Genomic DNA, 16,709 nt, shown 5'->3' with positions numbered 1-16,709 from the left:
CCCACGCTTATCTCCGTCAGCAGGTGGACGTGGATTAGATGCCCACCTGCACGTAGTCTGTCAGAGCAGTCTCCACGAGAGCTGCTGTGTGTCCTCCACCCAGTTCCAGCCACATCGTGACCCTCCCAAGTCCCTGATTATTGAATTCTGACTCCACACACCCATCCCACCGCTGGAGCATCAGCTCCTTCATTTGGGACCACATTTTGTCTTTGGATCCTCACTGCCTCATGCAATGCCTGGCAAAGTACCTGTAGAATGAATGAATGAATAAACGCATTTTTGCTATGGATTTAAACATTAATGTTTCACATTAGAATTTTAAGATTGGCCCTTTCCTCAGCTTCTGCTAAGGTGCTCGATCCTTCAGAGGAAGCTAAGGCCACACTGAGGTGGGGCCCTAACTTCAGATGGTGCTCACCACGCCCAGCAGCTGCCCACCCAGCACCCGCTGGCTCCATGGCCTCTGTCTCTGAGCTCACCTGCATCTGCTCAGATCTCGTCCTGCACGACTGAGGCTACAGTCACATACGATAGGATCAATGCCCTCATTGAAGCAGCCCATGTAAATGTTGAACGTTTCTGGCCAGGCTTGTTTGCAAAGACCCAGGCCAACATCAACATCGGGAGCCTCCTCTGCAGTGTGGGGCTCCTGGCCCTGCCCCCTCCACCACTGGTGCCCCAGCAGAGAAGAAAGTGGAAGAAAAGAAAGAAGAAGCTGAGGAGGCAGGTGATGACATGGGCTTTGGTCTTTTTGACTAAACCTTTTAATGTGTTCAATAAAAAGCTGAACTGTTAAAAAGATAAAAGGAATTTTAGTTTATTTTTTTTTGCTGAGGCAGATTTGCCCTGAGCCAACATCTTTGCCAGTCTTCCTGTATTTTATGTGTGGGTCACTGCCACAGCATGGCCACTGATGAGTCGTATAGGTCCATGTCTGGGATCCAAACCTGGGCTGCCAAAATGGAGCATGCCAGACGGCCCATTATTTTAGATTGTTAAAAGTCAAAAAAATGCAGGGATCCAGCCAGAACTGCTGGTGCACAGGAAATGGTTAACAAGGCAGTGGAACGAACACATATTTGGTAATGCATGGGGACCTATTTTTTTCTTTCCCATTCCCCTTCCAGAACCAGGCTCATCCGACAAGCCATGTGGAGCACGGTCAAGAGTTTTGGTTCTGGAGTCACACATTCTGAATTTCAGATGCTGTCTCTGCAAGCGACCATGATCTTGGGTCAGTTACTCAGTCTCTCTCAGCCTTACTCTCATCTACAAGTTAAAGATATTGATAGTGCTATCTACGTCATAGAAGTGTTGAGAATTAAATAAGACAATGCATGTAAAAACCTCAGCACAGAGCTCAGTGAAAAGATTCTCAATAAACGCCCAGTTTTCAGTACAACACACTTACTTAGAGGTTATCCAGAAGCCCTCCATCTTTTGCTTTGTTTCTGTTTTAGGTGAAAAGCTTCTCAAGTTCAAGGACTATCTTGTGGGTCTCTCTCCATTTATTAAGTACTTATTTCAAGCCAAGCACTGACCCTAGTTTGGGGAATGGAGAAAGAACAGGTCTTTCCTGTCCTTAAGGAGTTCCAGCCTCAGGGAAACAAACTGTGCATATTTACAACAGGGTGTGGGGCTGTGAATGACGGTAACCACTGCTTGAGGGCCCAGAGAAGTGGAAGTTAACCTGCCGGATGTGGAGATGGGCGACAGATGCTGGTGTGAGCCTCGAAGGATGAGCTAACCAGACCAGAAACGGGGAAAGGGCAATCTAGGCAAGAGGAAGTTGTGCAAAGTCACCCAAGGATTTCTCAGAATTTCTCTGTGCTTGAAAGGCTCTGCGGCCCAGCCCTCCTCCTGCCCTCAGTGGTAGGTCCCTCTTTGGACAATTCACTGCCGGCGATGGAGAGAACGAGCTGAGTCGGCAGATGGGAGTTCGATGGGCTAGACCTGGTGGAAACCCCCATTCAGGCAAGAAGTGTCATGTCACCGCAAACAGCAGGTTTGGGAAGGATAATGCAATCTCTACACAGCTGGCAGGTCCCAGAATTCAGGGAGGGCTGCCCCGACAGGAGACGTGGGTGTCTTCAGCATCTGCGTGTTCTGTAGGCAAGGGGAGCGGAGGGCTCGGTGGGCGCCCACCCTGTATTTAATGTCTAGCCTCAAATCCATGCATGTTTCACAGATACTTTTTTACTGACTGGGACCAAGGGTATGTGATTGTAAAGTTGGTTCTCTTATCACTCTAAACTTTAAAGCAATGGTGTTTAAGCACCAGTTCAAAGATATGAGGAATTTTCCCAGGCAGGAGGATCAGGCAGGGAAAGCAGTCCTTTGGGGATGAAATTACGTCTGCAAAGCAGGTTGCCAATCCCTGCGAGGATGAGGATTCTACTCTTTGCTCTCAGCGGGGTGAAACAGCACGATGGCTGGTAATTATAAAAACAGGAATCTTATTATAATATCTCGTATTCGGGATGCCTGCCTGAGGGTTGGTGGTGTGTACAAATTGTAGACTGTTAGATTTTTTGATGCCACATGATATTTTTTAATATTACACTAAATTGACCGAAGTGACACATTCCAGCTAACCAGGACTTCGAGCCTAACAGCCCATGGTACTGGCTACTTGAGACCAACTATCTACCATCAGACCACAACCAGTTTCTGCTGCAGTGAAATGACAGGAAATGCTTTATCAGTTGAGCTGCTTTCAATGTGGGAGTCAATGCGTCTGAAAAAGGAAGTTGAATGTTGGACACAATTAAATTCAGTAAGTACTTTATTTATGAATAAGGCTGTGTAGGCTTCAGCAGTGTCTAATTTAGGTCCCACGTACAATAGCAGACATTAAAATGAGTAATTCAGCTTGCAGTGAAAGATACTGCCAGGCTTTTTTTTTTTTTTTTTTTTGGTGAAGTTTTAAAGTAAGCTCACCCTAGTCCGGGTTTCCCCCACCATCTGAAAGCAGTGTTCCTACGAAACCTTTTGTGAGCCGAGACGGTGTAAAGCGAAGCAGTAATTACCACTAACTTATATGGGAAAATTTCTGAAGCATCCCCAGAACCCAAAAATAACCTACCAAAAAAAATCGAGATAGAGCACAAAGGCTCAGAGACATGGTTTGCAGCTATGGCGGCGGGATGCTGAGAAGCTGGGTGTCGTCCCAGGGGAAGGGGCCTGGTGGTGCTGCCCTCACTGCTTGGGGTGCCGCTGTCTCTATAATGCTATTTTCGCTTTTCACCTTTTTTCATAAAAGCGAAAATCCTCTTTGGATTTCTTTTGGTTAGTGAAAACAGGTACCAATGTAGGTCCTTCACAGAAGCCAAGTGGCCTAAAGTGAACTTTCGGATGGCTGGGGAAACCCGTACCCTGGTTACCGTATTACATGGTATAGAGACAATAAAATACAAAAATGTGATAAATACTATTTGTTGTGATTAATAGCTCAGTTTATTAACAGTTTTAATAAAGGAAAACTTTATAGTGAAAATAATGTACTAGAAACAGCTTTTTAAAAGCTTCTTTATGACATGCTTGCAAACTGTCAGACATGGGTGAAAACATCCTCCACAATGACAACACAACAAACACACTCCCTGTGAGTAAAGCTGAACACTGCGGACAAGCTGGTAGAGCCAGGTTAGCTTCCTGACACCACGGGGATCACACTCAAAAACTGTATGAGGGTGGCTCCCACACCCCTTGGTCTCGGCTTAATAATGCAAGAGCTCCACCTTATCGGCTACTTGGACGTTTCAGAGAGGAATTCTTCTGGCTCCGGCGACCTTCACTCCAGTTCCACCTCGCCTTTTTGATGCCTCTTCATCCTGGAGTAGGGACTTATGGTGTCATCTGTCACAAAGTCATAGAGCACTTTTATCCAGGACTGGTAGTGGGGGAGGCTGTCATAGTACTCGGCTGCGATTTTCCTCACCTGGAAGGGAACAAAGGCCGCAAGGTGAATGACGCGTGTTCCCTGGGTCCTGGGAAAGACGACAGATGAATGTCTGACACCAACGCTGAGAAGAGAAACCAGGAGACCTTCCTTCCTCCCTCAGAACAAACAAATAAATAAAAGCAGCAGCTTTGGGACTTCGAAACGGAAAGCAGTTTGCATTTCAACAAAAAATATACTTAACCCTCTAGGATTACTGACTCTTTCCTGTCAAGCTCTGAGGGACTAAACATCTGCTTTACTGGTAAAATTTGGCACTTGGCCTCTTTAACAGCAAATACATGCAATGCAGTCAACCTGATATTTTTCAGGCACGTCCTGAATGGCTGGCACTGTGGGACAGAAAGGTAACACCTGACCCCTGTCATTAAGGACCCTGCAAATACTAATAAATTCCTGTGGCATGTCAATTAGATAGAAATTTAGCATGGATCAAGTGTGCAATTCTGCCATCTCAAGTTGAAAACGTCTTTAAAAAAAATGACTACTGCCAGTGTGATTAGCAAGCAAAACTGAATGCTGAATAATAACGGTTCCCGGGCTTCATCGAAATGCACAAAATCTATCCTGATAAATCCCAAAGGAAAACAAAAAAGCAGAATCCAAAATGGAAAAGAGGCAGCAAGAAAAAGAGAGAAATGAATGTTACAGTTAGAATCAACTCCTTCAGTTTGGGAAACGTACTATGTTCTGGTTGTGGAGAAGCAGATTAATATACAACTCTCAAGGAACAATTAAGGCCAAACAGAGCTTTTCACACGGGTGTTCTCGGTCAGTCAGAAGAAATGCAAGAAGATGTAATACCTTTGATCAAAACTTCCTAAAATTTTCTCATGAATAAGGATGATCTACAGACCAACACATAGAAATAAACCTGGATCCCAATCCACACTGAACTTATGTCAAAGCCTGGCAGCAACCAGTTTAACAGCTAGAAGACACTTATCTTCTGAAAAAATAAAATGGCAGAGTCAGCTCAAATCCCGAATAAGCATTTTGAGTCAAATCAAGACACTCCTTAAGACTAAAAATACATTAAAAACCATAATAAAAACAAAAAAGGTTATAATTTGTAAATTTTTTAAAAGACAAAGTCAAAAATCAATGAATTCCTTAGTACTAGGAGCTAGAAAACCTGGGGAATTTATTAGCCACGTGTCCAATTCAGTTCAAACACTGACATCATAAACCCCTGACGCCTACCTCTGTACTTTACAAGGCTGTGAACAAGTGGAAAAATACACACTCAGGGGGGCCGCCCCGTGGCCGAGTGGTTAAGTTCTCACACTCCGCTTAGGTGGCCCAGGGTTTCGCCGGTTCAGATCCTGGGCGCAGACACGGCACCGCTCATCAGGCCATGCTGAGGCGGCATCCCACATGCCACAACTAGAAGGACCCACAACTAAAATATACAACTATGTACTGGGGGGATTTGGGGAGAAGAAGAAGGAAAAAAAAGAAGATTGGCAACAGATGTTACCTTAGGTGCCAATCTTTAAAAAAAAAACACGGGCCGGCCCAGTGGTGCAGCGGTTAAGTGCGCACGTTCCACTTTGGCAGCCCGGGGTTCACTGGTTCGGCTCCCAGGTACAGACATGGCACCGCTTGGCAAGCTATGCTGTGGCAGGCATCCCACATATAAAGTAGAGGAAGATGGGCACGGATGTGAGCTCAGGGCCAGTCTTCCTCAGCAAAAAGAGGAGGACTGGCAGTGGTTAGCTCAGGGCTAATCTTCCTCAAAAAAAAAACATACACATAGCATTTTGTGGACAGCAAAGCTCAGTAAAAAAAAAAAAAGAATTAAGAAATCAAAAACCTGTTGTGCTAAAAATGTTCTAAAATTGATTGGAGTGATGGTTGTACTACTCTGTGAATAATCTAAAAAGCATTGAATTGTACATTTTAAATGGGTGAATTGTATATATGAGTTGTATCTCAAGAAAGCTGTTAAAATAACCTTGTTATAAATACCTATTAACTGTGTGATAGTTACATGTAGTGTAACTACTGTAACATAAGGTATTTATTGAGGAAAAAAGAACAAGATACTCTTTGACATACACCACAGAAAAAGCAGGAAAGGGAGGAGCAGGGACTCTGAGGACGTTCGGTAGTTTGGCTAAGGAGTAAGAAGACAGCGTGAAATGCAGAGGGAGATGAACGGCCACTGCTGAACCACGGGCCTTCAGTCAAGCCATCTCTGAACTGAACTGAAGTAGTTTTCAGTTCTGGGTCCGCTCAAGAAAATTACAAGTTAAAGTCTGTGGTTTATGCTGGAAAAAATCCTTTCACTCAAAGGACAGCCAGCTTTCTCCATCATCTCTTGAAAAATTCGCCGCCCTAGTTCAGGAAGAGGCAAAGGAAGGCTCCACACTCTGCTCGGGCCGACACAAAGGAGCTGTGCCAGCATCACGTTTCACCCGTGTCAGAGCTGTCTTCAGACAGTGCTGTTTGCCCCCAAACATTTTATTTTGAAAAATGTAAAACCTACAGAAAAGTGGAAAGAACAGTAAAACGAACACCCATATGTCCTTCACCTGGGTCCACCAATAACACTATGTCACAGTCACCTTCTCTCTGTATGTAACATACACCACACACTTTGCTTTCTTTGCTGAACTTTTTGAGAGTAAGCGGCAGACACTGTGTGACAACTGACCCCTAACATTTCACCCTAAATATTCAACATGTATACCCTGAGAACAGGGACATTCTCCTCAAAATCACTGATACCCTACCACACCCAAGAAATTTAACATTGACACAAAATTATCTATCATACAGTCCAGATTCAGAATTCCCCACTGACTCAATGTCCTCTCTCAATTTTTCTTTCTTCCATTGGAAATCTAGTCAATCATCAAACATTACATTTAGTTGTTATGTTGTGAGTTTTTAAACAGCATTTGAAAACTCGAGTAAATCTATAAAATTTGGGTGGATATGATAGCATAAATTATGTGGCTATGGTTCCCTTCTATCATAGCTTAAAAAAGTCAAGAGAAACTATTATTACACGTCATACATATTCCCTTTTTTTGAATTATGGAAACATTTTTTGATAAAAGAGCTCTGAAAGCTACCCATTTTGAAGATGGGAAGTCTAATAAGAGAATTCACCAGAAAGATCACTGAAGCTAGGAAGGCGGTCCTTTTTTGGAGGGTGAAAATGTCTTCTTTCATTTACTCCGTGAACAATACACTACAGGTCTACCGTGAAGGGAAGCCCCGGCCCCCTGCCCACAGGTCTGCAGGGCTGGAAACGGATGAGCGTTTCTTCTGCAGATCGATTCTGTAGGACACCTGTATTTCACAGCAAGCCAACACACGACTCCTGGCTCAGCCTATTCCGTTTGACAGTGATGATGGTTATGTGAACTTCTGCTTACTCCACAGAGGGATTTCGTCCTCCGTTTCTGAACCACTTCCTAAGTTAGCAGATTTTCCAGATCCAACACTTCTAAACCCTAAGCATTCCCACCAGGCTTAGGGATCCGGGAGCGTGAACTCCGTAAACTGAGGCTGGCGGACTCAGGACTTACACTCTTGTTGCCTTCTCTGAGGAGTGGCCTAGATGGGGAAAATAAACTCAATTCCTTTTTAAATGAGCAAGGTCAAGACTAATTTTGATCAGATGACCATCAGAAGTTAGAACATGTATCAAATCCTTTACTTACCAGGGGAAGGCTTTTTCCGGGAATGTTGGGGAAGTCATGGTGTTCGTTATGGTAACCCACATTGAAGGTAAGTAAATTCAGAGGGCCATAATACGAGTAAGTTTCATGTCCCTTTAAGAACATGTAATGTTCAGCTATAAAATGTCCAGAAATCGGGTGCAAACCTAGACCAAGTAAGGATGCTGCCAACATGTAGAATAAAGATTTAATTCCAAAAACATAGTAAACTATAATGTCAAAAGTGATCTGGATCACTGTATTGATAATTTCCAGATAAGAAATTGGTTTGGGGTTGATGAAGAGAGGTCGAAATGCATAAAAGAGAGGCTGAAGAATGACCCATATAAACTTTCTGAAAGTGGTACAGAAGAACCAGCCTTCAAAATCGGTTGGAATATCCACATCGATGCCATCGCCTCCGAGGTACCGATGATGATCCATGTGATATCTCTTAAAGGAAATTGAATACGGAACGCCGATAGGAAGATTAGCAAATATTCCAAACCAGCGATTCCACATGGCTCTGTAGTGGCCAAAGGCGCTATTGTGGGAAACTTCGTGAATAGCCAGAGTCATTGAATGGTTAACGCAGCTGCCAAAAGCGTATGCCCAAAATACAACCCATTTCCAGTCCAAGTCCTTCACTAGATAAAACGCAACCAACTGAGTGAGGACCATCACAATTATAATCCATATCAAGTTGGGGTCAGGTTTCATCAAGGATTTTATCTCTGGATACTTTGCTGTAAAGAAAAAACAGACAAAAAAATGAGGAACTGAGGCAAGTGCATAATAGTTCTGTAATTATAACTAAATTAACAGCAATTAAATTAAATCAACACATTAATTTTTTTCTTTTTCCAAATCATTGCATGCGCTCTATTAGAGACTTTATCAAATATTTATCTACCACAGGGAAGGAGTTTATTCTAATAGTAAAGTTACTAAATACCATGTCACAACAAATTGAGAATAAATTAGCCTCAATATCTAGACTTTCCACATTAACAGGAAGATAGTCACAAATGAGTAGATTTCATGTTATCCAATTCCCTTTTCGCCCCTAACGATTCTTTATATATTAAATTTATAAGCTTTAAAAACTTGCAAAGTCTGCTAAATCTATTCTGTCTGACAGAATATATTATATACTTATACATACTACATACTTATTACATACTTATCATATACTCATATATACAATATATATGCAATATATTTACACATATACAATATAACACGTACTTACATTTCATAATTTCCTTTATAATGACTAAATCACTTCTAATTGCTAGTTGTAATTTCTAACCATTTCCCTATTTTTAGACACTTAGATATTTAAAATTTTTGCCAGTGCAGACTTACTCTAGTCATCTGGAAATTAGGATAATTTCCAAAGAATTCTATGGATTTACAGTGCCACTTTGCTTGTTTATTTATTTTTGTGTTAGAATTGCACAGTGCTAATTTGTGTTACATTTTTATTTTCTTTGTTGAATCTACACACAAATATCCAAGTATTATGAAAAAGGCCAATAAGAAAAACTCAGCATTTCAGGCAAGTGTCCCCTAAGGGCAAATGGAGCTTCTTCTCTGTGTCCTCCCAACCCAGAGATCAAAACCCAGATAGAATGAATGCCCCTGGTTTGATGCGTTGCCACGTATGTTTGACCCAGGATGGCAAAAAGGAGGAGGACCCTTTTCTTGGGACAGGTCATTGAGAATGTTATTTTTATTTTCCTTCTCCCCAAAGTCCTCCAATACATGGTTGTGTATTTTAGTTGTAGGTCCCTCTGAGTGTGCTATGTGGGACGCCGCCTCAGCATGGCCTGACGAGCAGTGCCATGTCCGCACCCAGGACCCAAACTGGCGAAACCCTGGGCCGCTGAAGCGGAGCACGCGAACTTAACCACTCGGCCACGGGGCCGGCCGGGAGAATGTTCTTGAAAAGATAAAGAAGGGAAAAGAGCCTCTCCATCCTCTTTTCTCTAAATGTGAAATGAGGAATTCAACAAAAGCTTAAAATGCAAGACAGGAAGTTATTTTAAGTCCAGTTTTATATACAAGAAGTAAGGGCAGGTTAACTCAAGGTGAGTAACCTCTAGTTTCTTTCCTTTCCCCTTTTCTCTCTCCATTCCTGAACTTCTAATCTTTCTTAGGATTAGTTCATTTTATCAAATGTTAGGAATTTCCTAGGCAATAGACCAAAATAAGTAATCCTACAGGCCTAGAAGTGAATTAGTCTAAAACTAATTTTCCTGGTATAAATGAAAAGTTCAACTAAGTTATTCATTAAAATATGAGCATTTTTGAGCAGTTCTCCAGGAACAGAATAACAACTGTTCAGTTTATTGGTGGATAAGTAATAACTCTTTTGTATTAAAACGTGTTATTTCTGTCTAGGCAGAGCTCCAGCATCTTTACCGTATATAAAACATGATTAAATTGACACATCTGACAAAAGATAGAAGATAATACACATTTTTGTAGATACTCTAAAATGATGAAACATGCACAGTTCTCTCAGACGAATCAACCTGCTCCAAGTAATAATGTACCAAATTTTTCCAAAGCTGTTAATAGTATATAAAAATCAAGAGCGCCAATATAATTAAATGGGGAAAGAATACTCTTTTTAACAAATGCTGCTGGAACAAGTGGTTATCCACATGCAAAAAAATGGAGCTGGACCGCTCCCTTACACTATGCACAAAAATTAACTCAAAACGGATCATAGGCCTAAATACAAGAAAACTATAAAACATAAGAAAACAAGTAAATCTTTGTGAGTTTCACGTTTTCTTAGTGAAATGAGAAAAGAAAAAGTGATAAATGAAAAAAAAGATCAACTGGACTGCATCAACTTCTGTTGCAAATGATCCCATCAAGAAAGTGAAAAGACAATCCACAGAATGGGAGGAAATATTTGCAAATCATATATGTCATAGGTGACTTGTATTTAGAATATATAAAGAACTCTTAAAACTTATAATTAATAATCTAATTAAAAAATGAGCAAATAATTTAAATACACATTCCTCCAAAGCAGATAGACAAGTGACTAATAAGCATATGAAAGATGCTCAACATTATTAGTCTTTGGGAAAACGCAAATTGAAACTAAAATGAGATACCACTTCACACCCACTAGAATGGCTGTAATAAGAAAGGCACTATCAAGGATGTGGAGAAATTGGAACTGGCACACACTGCTGGTGACAATGTAGAATGGTACAGCTGGTTTGGAAAAATTTAGAAGTTCCTCAAAATAGAGTCACCAATGACCCAGCAATTCCACTCCTACGTTGATACCCAAAAGAAATGAAAATACATCCATACAATAACCTGTTGATGAACGTTCAGAGCAGCATTATTCATAAGAGTCAAAACCCAAAAGTCTACCAACTGATGGATGGATAAATGAAATGTGATATATCCATACAATGAATGGAATGTTATTCTGCCATAAAAAGAAAGGAGGTACTGATATACACCACGACATGGATGAACTTTGAAAATACTATGCTCAGTGAAAGCAGCAGCCACAAAAGACCAAGTATTGCATGATTTCATTTATAAGAAATGTCCAGAATAGGCAAATCTAGAGAGACAGAAAGCAGATTAGTGGGTGCCTAGGACTGGGGTGGGGGGGCACAGGGACTGCTTGAGTTTCTTTTGGGGTGACAACATATTCTAAAAATTAGATTGTAGTGATAATTACAGAGCTCTGTAAATACACTAAAAAAACACTGAACTGTACACTTTAAATGGGTGAATTTTATAGTTTGTGAATTATATCCTAATAAAGCTGTTAGAAAATACTGTTTCCCTGTGTAAGCATAGCAATAAAGGGAGCATTTCTTGAGAGTTATTATTTAACCCACTAATAATGGTCTAGTCTAGATTTTTATTATTTGACTCACTAATAACAGTCATTAATTTCAAGCAGACGCCTTTTAAATGAACCTTTAATGTAACTCTAAATGTAAGCTTAGGGTACAGATATTGGTGATTAAACATTCTATCCATGTTCTCTCATGCCTCTTTCCCAAAAGCTTGACAAATTTCAGAAACATCTCTTATCATTTAAGTACAATTTAAACACATCTCCAGATTCTTATCTTTCCTGAGGTTATTCCATCTCCGCCTCTGAAATGGAACACTGAGCATATTTACACCTGCAGGAAAAAATTATGATATTTTTCATTGAGAAATATGTAGTCCTTTTACTTTCCAAGTGAAATGGTTCGGTGATAACAAGGTTGTGGGGAAAAAAGCTCAGTGTTGAGATAAGCATCAATAAGCACCCTTTTACTTCCTTAATTTTCGGAATTTTAAATAGACAGCCAAGGGCCAGGATTCAGGAGTTGGTTTTTACAGGGCAGACATCCGATTATTCTTATGCAATAGGTTGATAAGGCATGGATAGAATGTATCATATGCTATCTTTATGTGTGATTTGCAAAATACACATTTTAATTAAAAATAAAAAGCAAGCAAGCATCGGAGAACCAGTCTCTTAAAAGGTTACCCTTAAAAGTCACTGTAAAGCTTCAAGCTCCCTGTTTACTGATTCAATTTTTTAAAATCCATTTTAATAGGATCCACTAAGTCCTTTTTGTAAAAACATAAAATTTCTAACTTTAGATATCCTAGCAAAAGTCAGGAGCTCGCTCTTTCTTTTCACGGGGCAAATGGATGCTGAGAAGAAAAAACTAGGGAAATTCTCTGTATGAGAAAGAATTCCTCCTATTCAACTTAGCGCCCAGCCGTTTCCTGGGTTTTCAGACAACAGCAAACGGGTTAAGGGTTTCTGCTTTGGAGGCGACCTACCCCAGACTAGAATCTCCCTCTAACGTTTACTTATTCACTCTTACCTCATTCTTAAAATAGGGAAAACACAGACCTAGTCACCGGGAGGACTGAACTGAGTAATGTCTGTAGAGCGCTCAACACACCTGCCTGACTTAGCAGCAAGACATCCTGGGGGAGAGGAGAGAATTCTCTACATGACTAATATACAAGCTCCAAGAAGCTGAGCGCGCGCCCTGTACCTCCCGAGAGTTAGACAAGGCCCAGTTCGCCTGATTTAGGTAAAGGCCCCTAAATTAGGCGGACCAGCAGGCTGATCTTGACAAGTCTTCCAAACTCAGTCTTTTCATGCCCTAAACCCGCATGGGTGAAAAATACGCAGGAATCTGTCCTTCTCGCGCCCCAGGCTAGCTGTGAGGAGCATTGCGACAAAACGCGAGACCGCCCAGGACCCTAGGCCTCGAGGGCTCACCCGTCCCGCCCGACAGGCCCCCGGGGGTCCCACGGCTCGGGTGCCAGCGCTCCCGCGGCCCAGGGGCTGGAGGGCGTCTGCGCGAGCGTGGCCGGCGCGCGGGCCCCAGATGCTCGGGGACCACGCCCTGCCCGCACACTCCCGCAGCCTGGCTCCGCCGGGCGCCCGCGGCGAGGGACCGGCACCCGCCCGGGGCACGGGCTCTCCCAGCCGGAGCATCCCCCCGGGGCGGCCTAGCCGCGGGGCCCGGGCTGTGCAGCGCTCGCCCCCGCCGGACGCCGCGCTCGGGGCCGCGCCCGCGCCTCTCCGCGGAAGGGCCGGAGCCCATCCCTCCCCCGCCGCCCGCGCCCCGCCGGGCCCTTCCCGCGCGGCCGGGCGGCGGCAGGACGCGGCTGGTAACGGGCCTCGGGCGGCCGCGGGCGCGCAGGGCGCCGGGGAGAGCGCGCCCCGGCGGCGGGAGGCCGCGCGCGCACATAACGGGGCGCGGGCCCGGACCTCACCCAGGATCTCCCGGCGCCGGGTGGCGTGGGGCTGGTCGGTGTAGACCCACTCGAAGTCTTCCCGCGACACGCGGCTCCCCATGGCGGCGGCGGCGGCGGCGGCTCGGGGGCCCGCTCTCGGCTCTCGCTCCGGCCCGGCTGCTCCGAGGCAGCGGCGGCGGCGGCTCCCGGGCTCTTGTCAGCGGGCGGCGGGCGGGGCGGCCGAGGAGACCGCGGCGGGGGTGGAGCCCCGAGGCCCCGCCCCCAGCGCGGGCGGGAACGTGAGCCGGCGGGTCGGGGATGCGCGACGCGGCGGGGCCCGGGGACCGCCCCTCGGCCGCCGGCGGGGATGCTGCGTCCGGGGGATCCCGGCTGCCTGCCGCCTGTCCTGCGCGGAGCTCCCGCCCGAGCCCGGGAAGAAGGTAAAGGCAGGGACTGTCTCCAGTTCAGGAAGGCTGGAGCTCGGTCACGAGGCTCCTGGGTCATTAGGACGTGGCAGCTGGCCCAAGTTATGTTTGCTTTTGAAAAGCAGATTATTCACTGAGCCATTTTTGGGCGGCCTCCTGGGAATAATACCTCAGGAAACAATATGGAGCGTGTGGCCATTAAAAGCTAATTAAGCAAAAAGAAAACACCATTGTTAAGAGGGAAAAATAAGGAATTTGTTGTCTTGCCTGAATGATTCTGGTGTGACCATTTCTCTTGCACGGTGGTTGCTCAACCTGACGTCTGTCACAGAACCTCTTCCTGAAAAAAGGGATATTTTTTGTTTCGAAATTAGTTACCACTTCTCCATTCAAAAAGAAACTTTGACTAAGATTTCAAAAAGGAAGATAACCATATATGGTGTGCCTAATGATAAAATCACACACACACACACCACCAAAGCCGATCGAGTTCCTAGATCCAACCGCTAATGTACAGAAAATAGACAGGGCCGAGGAGCACGTTAAACTCCACCACAGAGATGCAATCAGCAAGCTCCTGACTGTGAGAAACTATAGAACAACGTTCTGGGTTCTTTAATAAGTAAAAAGCAAGAGAAAAAAAGAAAAGAGGGGAAACCTCTAGATTAAACGGGGCTTAAAAGGCATATCAGACAATTGCAATGTGTTGATTTTATTTAGATTCTGATTCAAGTTGTCAAAGTTAAAAATTGACATGAGATAATTCAAATATCGGCTGGGTGTGTGATGATATTAAGAAATTATTGTTAATTTCTTAACTGTGATGATAGTATCATGGTTATAGATTTTTAAGTCTGTATCTTTTAGAGATTCATCCTAGGGGAAAAAACCTCACTAAACTAAAAACAAAGCAATAAATTATGGTACATGCAATTAACCATATACAATGTTATACTACCACTAAAAAAAAAATGAGGAAGTTCTTTATGTGTTAATATGAATTATCTCCAAAAGGTACTGGTAAATGCAAAACACGGGGTACGGTGGGGGAGTGTATGCATAACACGTATAGAATGTATGTTTCCTTGGATATGCATAAAATGTGTTTAGAAAGACCCCCAAGAAATGATTACATTGTAGGAGAGTAAGTGGGAATCTAGGGGAAAGCGTTGAAAGGAAAAGTTTTCATTTAACCTTGTTTTACTTTTCACATCTGAATTGAATGTGGATTTTGACAACCTGAAAAAAAGGAAACAAATCTGGCTGAGGATTGTTGTGCGTCTTGACAAATATTTTAATTACACCTAGGCATGTTTTTTTAGTTTGCATTTTTGAAACTTCCTAATGTGTTATCTAGCTCTCACATCTTTTCCTGACTCTTGCCAGGTAATTTGTTTTGAGGCAATCATACCAGTTATTCTAGAAAGACACTATGCACTCTGCTGTTAAAACATGTAGTGAATCCCAATAGTTCCTGATGGCATTAGGAAATTTCAGATGACGGCAGCTGAACTTTTGAAATCAAAGTGTGGACCAGACCAGTGGTGCAGTGGTTAAGTTCACATGTTCTGCTTCAGCAGCCCAGGGTCCACAGGTTCGGATCCCAGGTGCGGACCTATGCACCACTTATCAAGCCATGCTGTGCCAGGCGTCCCACATATAAAATAGAGGAAGATGGGCACGGATGTTAGCTCAGGGCCAATCTTCCTCAGCAAAAAGGAGAGGGTTGGTGGAGGATGTTAGTTCAGGGCTAATCTTCCTCAAAAAAAGAAAGAAAGAAAGAAATCAAGGTATTCTTCCGTGTAGATTTTTCATTTTCCATTTGTTTGCTTTTTAAATGGGCAATTCATTTGTAAGACTATTTTGATAATTTCACAGTTGAGATCTAATAATAGTATTACAAGGTACTAGCCTGTGGGTAGCTTTGCCAACTTTAATTCGTGGAAGAGTAATTACAAAAGAAATTCTTTATTCCCTTTAAATGGACCTTAATCATAATAATTTTATGTCATCTATTCTTTGACACCAAATAACAAAGACAACTCTTTCAAGTCAGTAGTTAATTGCCAATAAATATCTTTTCTTACTTATTTTAGACTGTGTTATTTAATTTGAAAACTAGCACATATAAATGGACAGTTACAACAGTTCACACATCTGTCTATAACTAAAGCTGACTTAGTGTGGTGGGGGCAACACCACACCCTGCCTGTTCCATCTTTTGCTCTGGTGGCCTCACTCACTCTATCTGGTCCTGCCCAGTTTGGGGGCATCATGTGTCCCTATTGACTGCTGAAATCTTTAGTCCCACAATGGTCTCCAGTCTCGGAATCTACACACCAGATCTGTCTCCCCTGAACCCGAAGTTTCTTCCAGCCACAGCCTTCTCAAAGCTGCTGGACCTCACTTCTTTGGAGGGAGGATTTTGTTTAGCTGGTTTCCTCGTCCCTAAGGGGTTGGTTGTGCAGGATTCTGTGAGTTTGTCCTCAAAGCCATCAGGTATAGACACTTCCCTTAATGGGACAGACTGGAAAGTCCAGAAATAAATCCTATCAGTATGTAGAAATATAAGGGGCTGGCTCCGTGACCAAGTGGTTAAGTTCGTGCGCTCTGCTTTGGCGGCCCGGGGTTTCGCTGCTTCAGATCCTGGGTGCGGACATGGCACCACTTGTCAGGCTATGCTGAGGCAGCATCCCACATACCACAACTAGAGGGACTCACAAGTAAAAAATATACAACTATGAACTGGGGGAATTTGGAGAGAAAAAGCAGGAGAAAAAAAAATAAAGATTGGCAACAGTTGTTAGCTCAGGTGCCAATCTTAAAAAAAGAAAAAAAAGAAAGAAATATAAGATCAGAGCCAGCCCTGATGCCCCAGCAGTTAAAGTTTGGCACGCT

General features: G+C 43.3%; 1 protein-coding gene, 1 long non-coding RNA gene and 1 pseudogene across 2 annotated transcripts in view; 2 read left to right on the top strand and 1 right to left on the bottom strand.

Moving 5' to 3' along the window:
• The first annotated feature begins 459 nt into the window (after positions 1-459).
• LOC106833196 (large ribosomal subunit protein P1 pseudogene) lies at positions 460-762 on the top strand (annotated as a pseudogene).
• Positions 763-2,770: 2,008 nt separating this feature from the next.
• Positions 2,771-13,664, bottom strand: DEGS1 (delta 4-desaturase, sphingolipid 1). Its single transcript, XM_044762631.2, has 3 exons — positions 13,426-13,664; positions 7,642-8,384; positions 2,771-3,943 (listed from the first exon to the last, which is right to left on the bottom strand). The coding sequence occupies exons 1-3, from the start codon at positions 13,505-13,507 to the stop codon at positions 3,797-3,799; spliced, it is 972 nt and encodes a 323-aa protein (XP_044618566.1). The 5' UTR covers positions 13,508-13,664; the 3' UTR covers positions 2,771-3,796.
• The window catches only part of LOC123282177 (uncharacterized), a 54,006-nt gene continuing 50,945 nt past the window's right edge, over positions 13,649-16,709 (top strand). Inside the window, exon 1 of the long non-coding RNA XR_011499483.1 lies at positions 13,649-13,826. This is a non-coding gene — a long non-coding RNA (uncharacterized lncRNA). The remainder of the gene's footprint in view (positions 13,827-16,709) is intronic.

This window comes from Equus asinus, chromosome 30, assembly GCF_041296235.1.
Source record: "Equus asinus isolate D_3611 breed Donkey chromosome 30, EquAss-T2T_v2, whole genome shotgun sequence".
Lineage (NCBI taxonomy): Eukaryota > Metazoa > Chordata > Mammalia > Perissodactyla > Equidae > Equus > Equus asinus.
The sequence above is the reverse complement of the archived record's forward strand: the minus strand, read 5'-3'. Positions and strand labels throughout refer to the sequence as shown.

What these genes read in the sequence shown, in the direction of transcription:
- DEGS1 (XM_044762631.2), bottom strand. Translation starts at nt 13,507, where the DNA reads ATGGGGAGCCGCGTGTCGCGGGAAGACTTCGAGTGGGTCTACACCGAC. An exon ending in CCGGCGCCGGGAGATCCTGG is followed by an intron (nt 8,385 to 13,425) that starts GTGAGGTCCGGG and finishes TTTTCTTTACAG; the next exon opens with CAAAGTATCCAGAGATAAAA. An exon ending in CCGGAAAAAGCCTTCCCCTG is followed by an intron (nt 3,944 to 7,641) that starts GTAAGTAAAGGA and finishes GTTCCCTTCCAG; the next exon opens with GTGAGGAAAATCGCAGCCGA.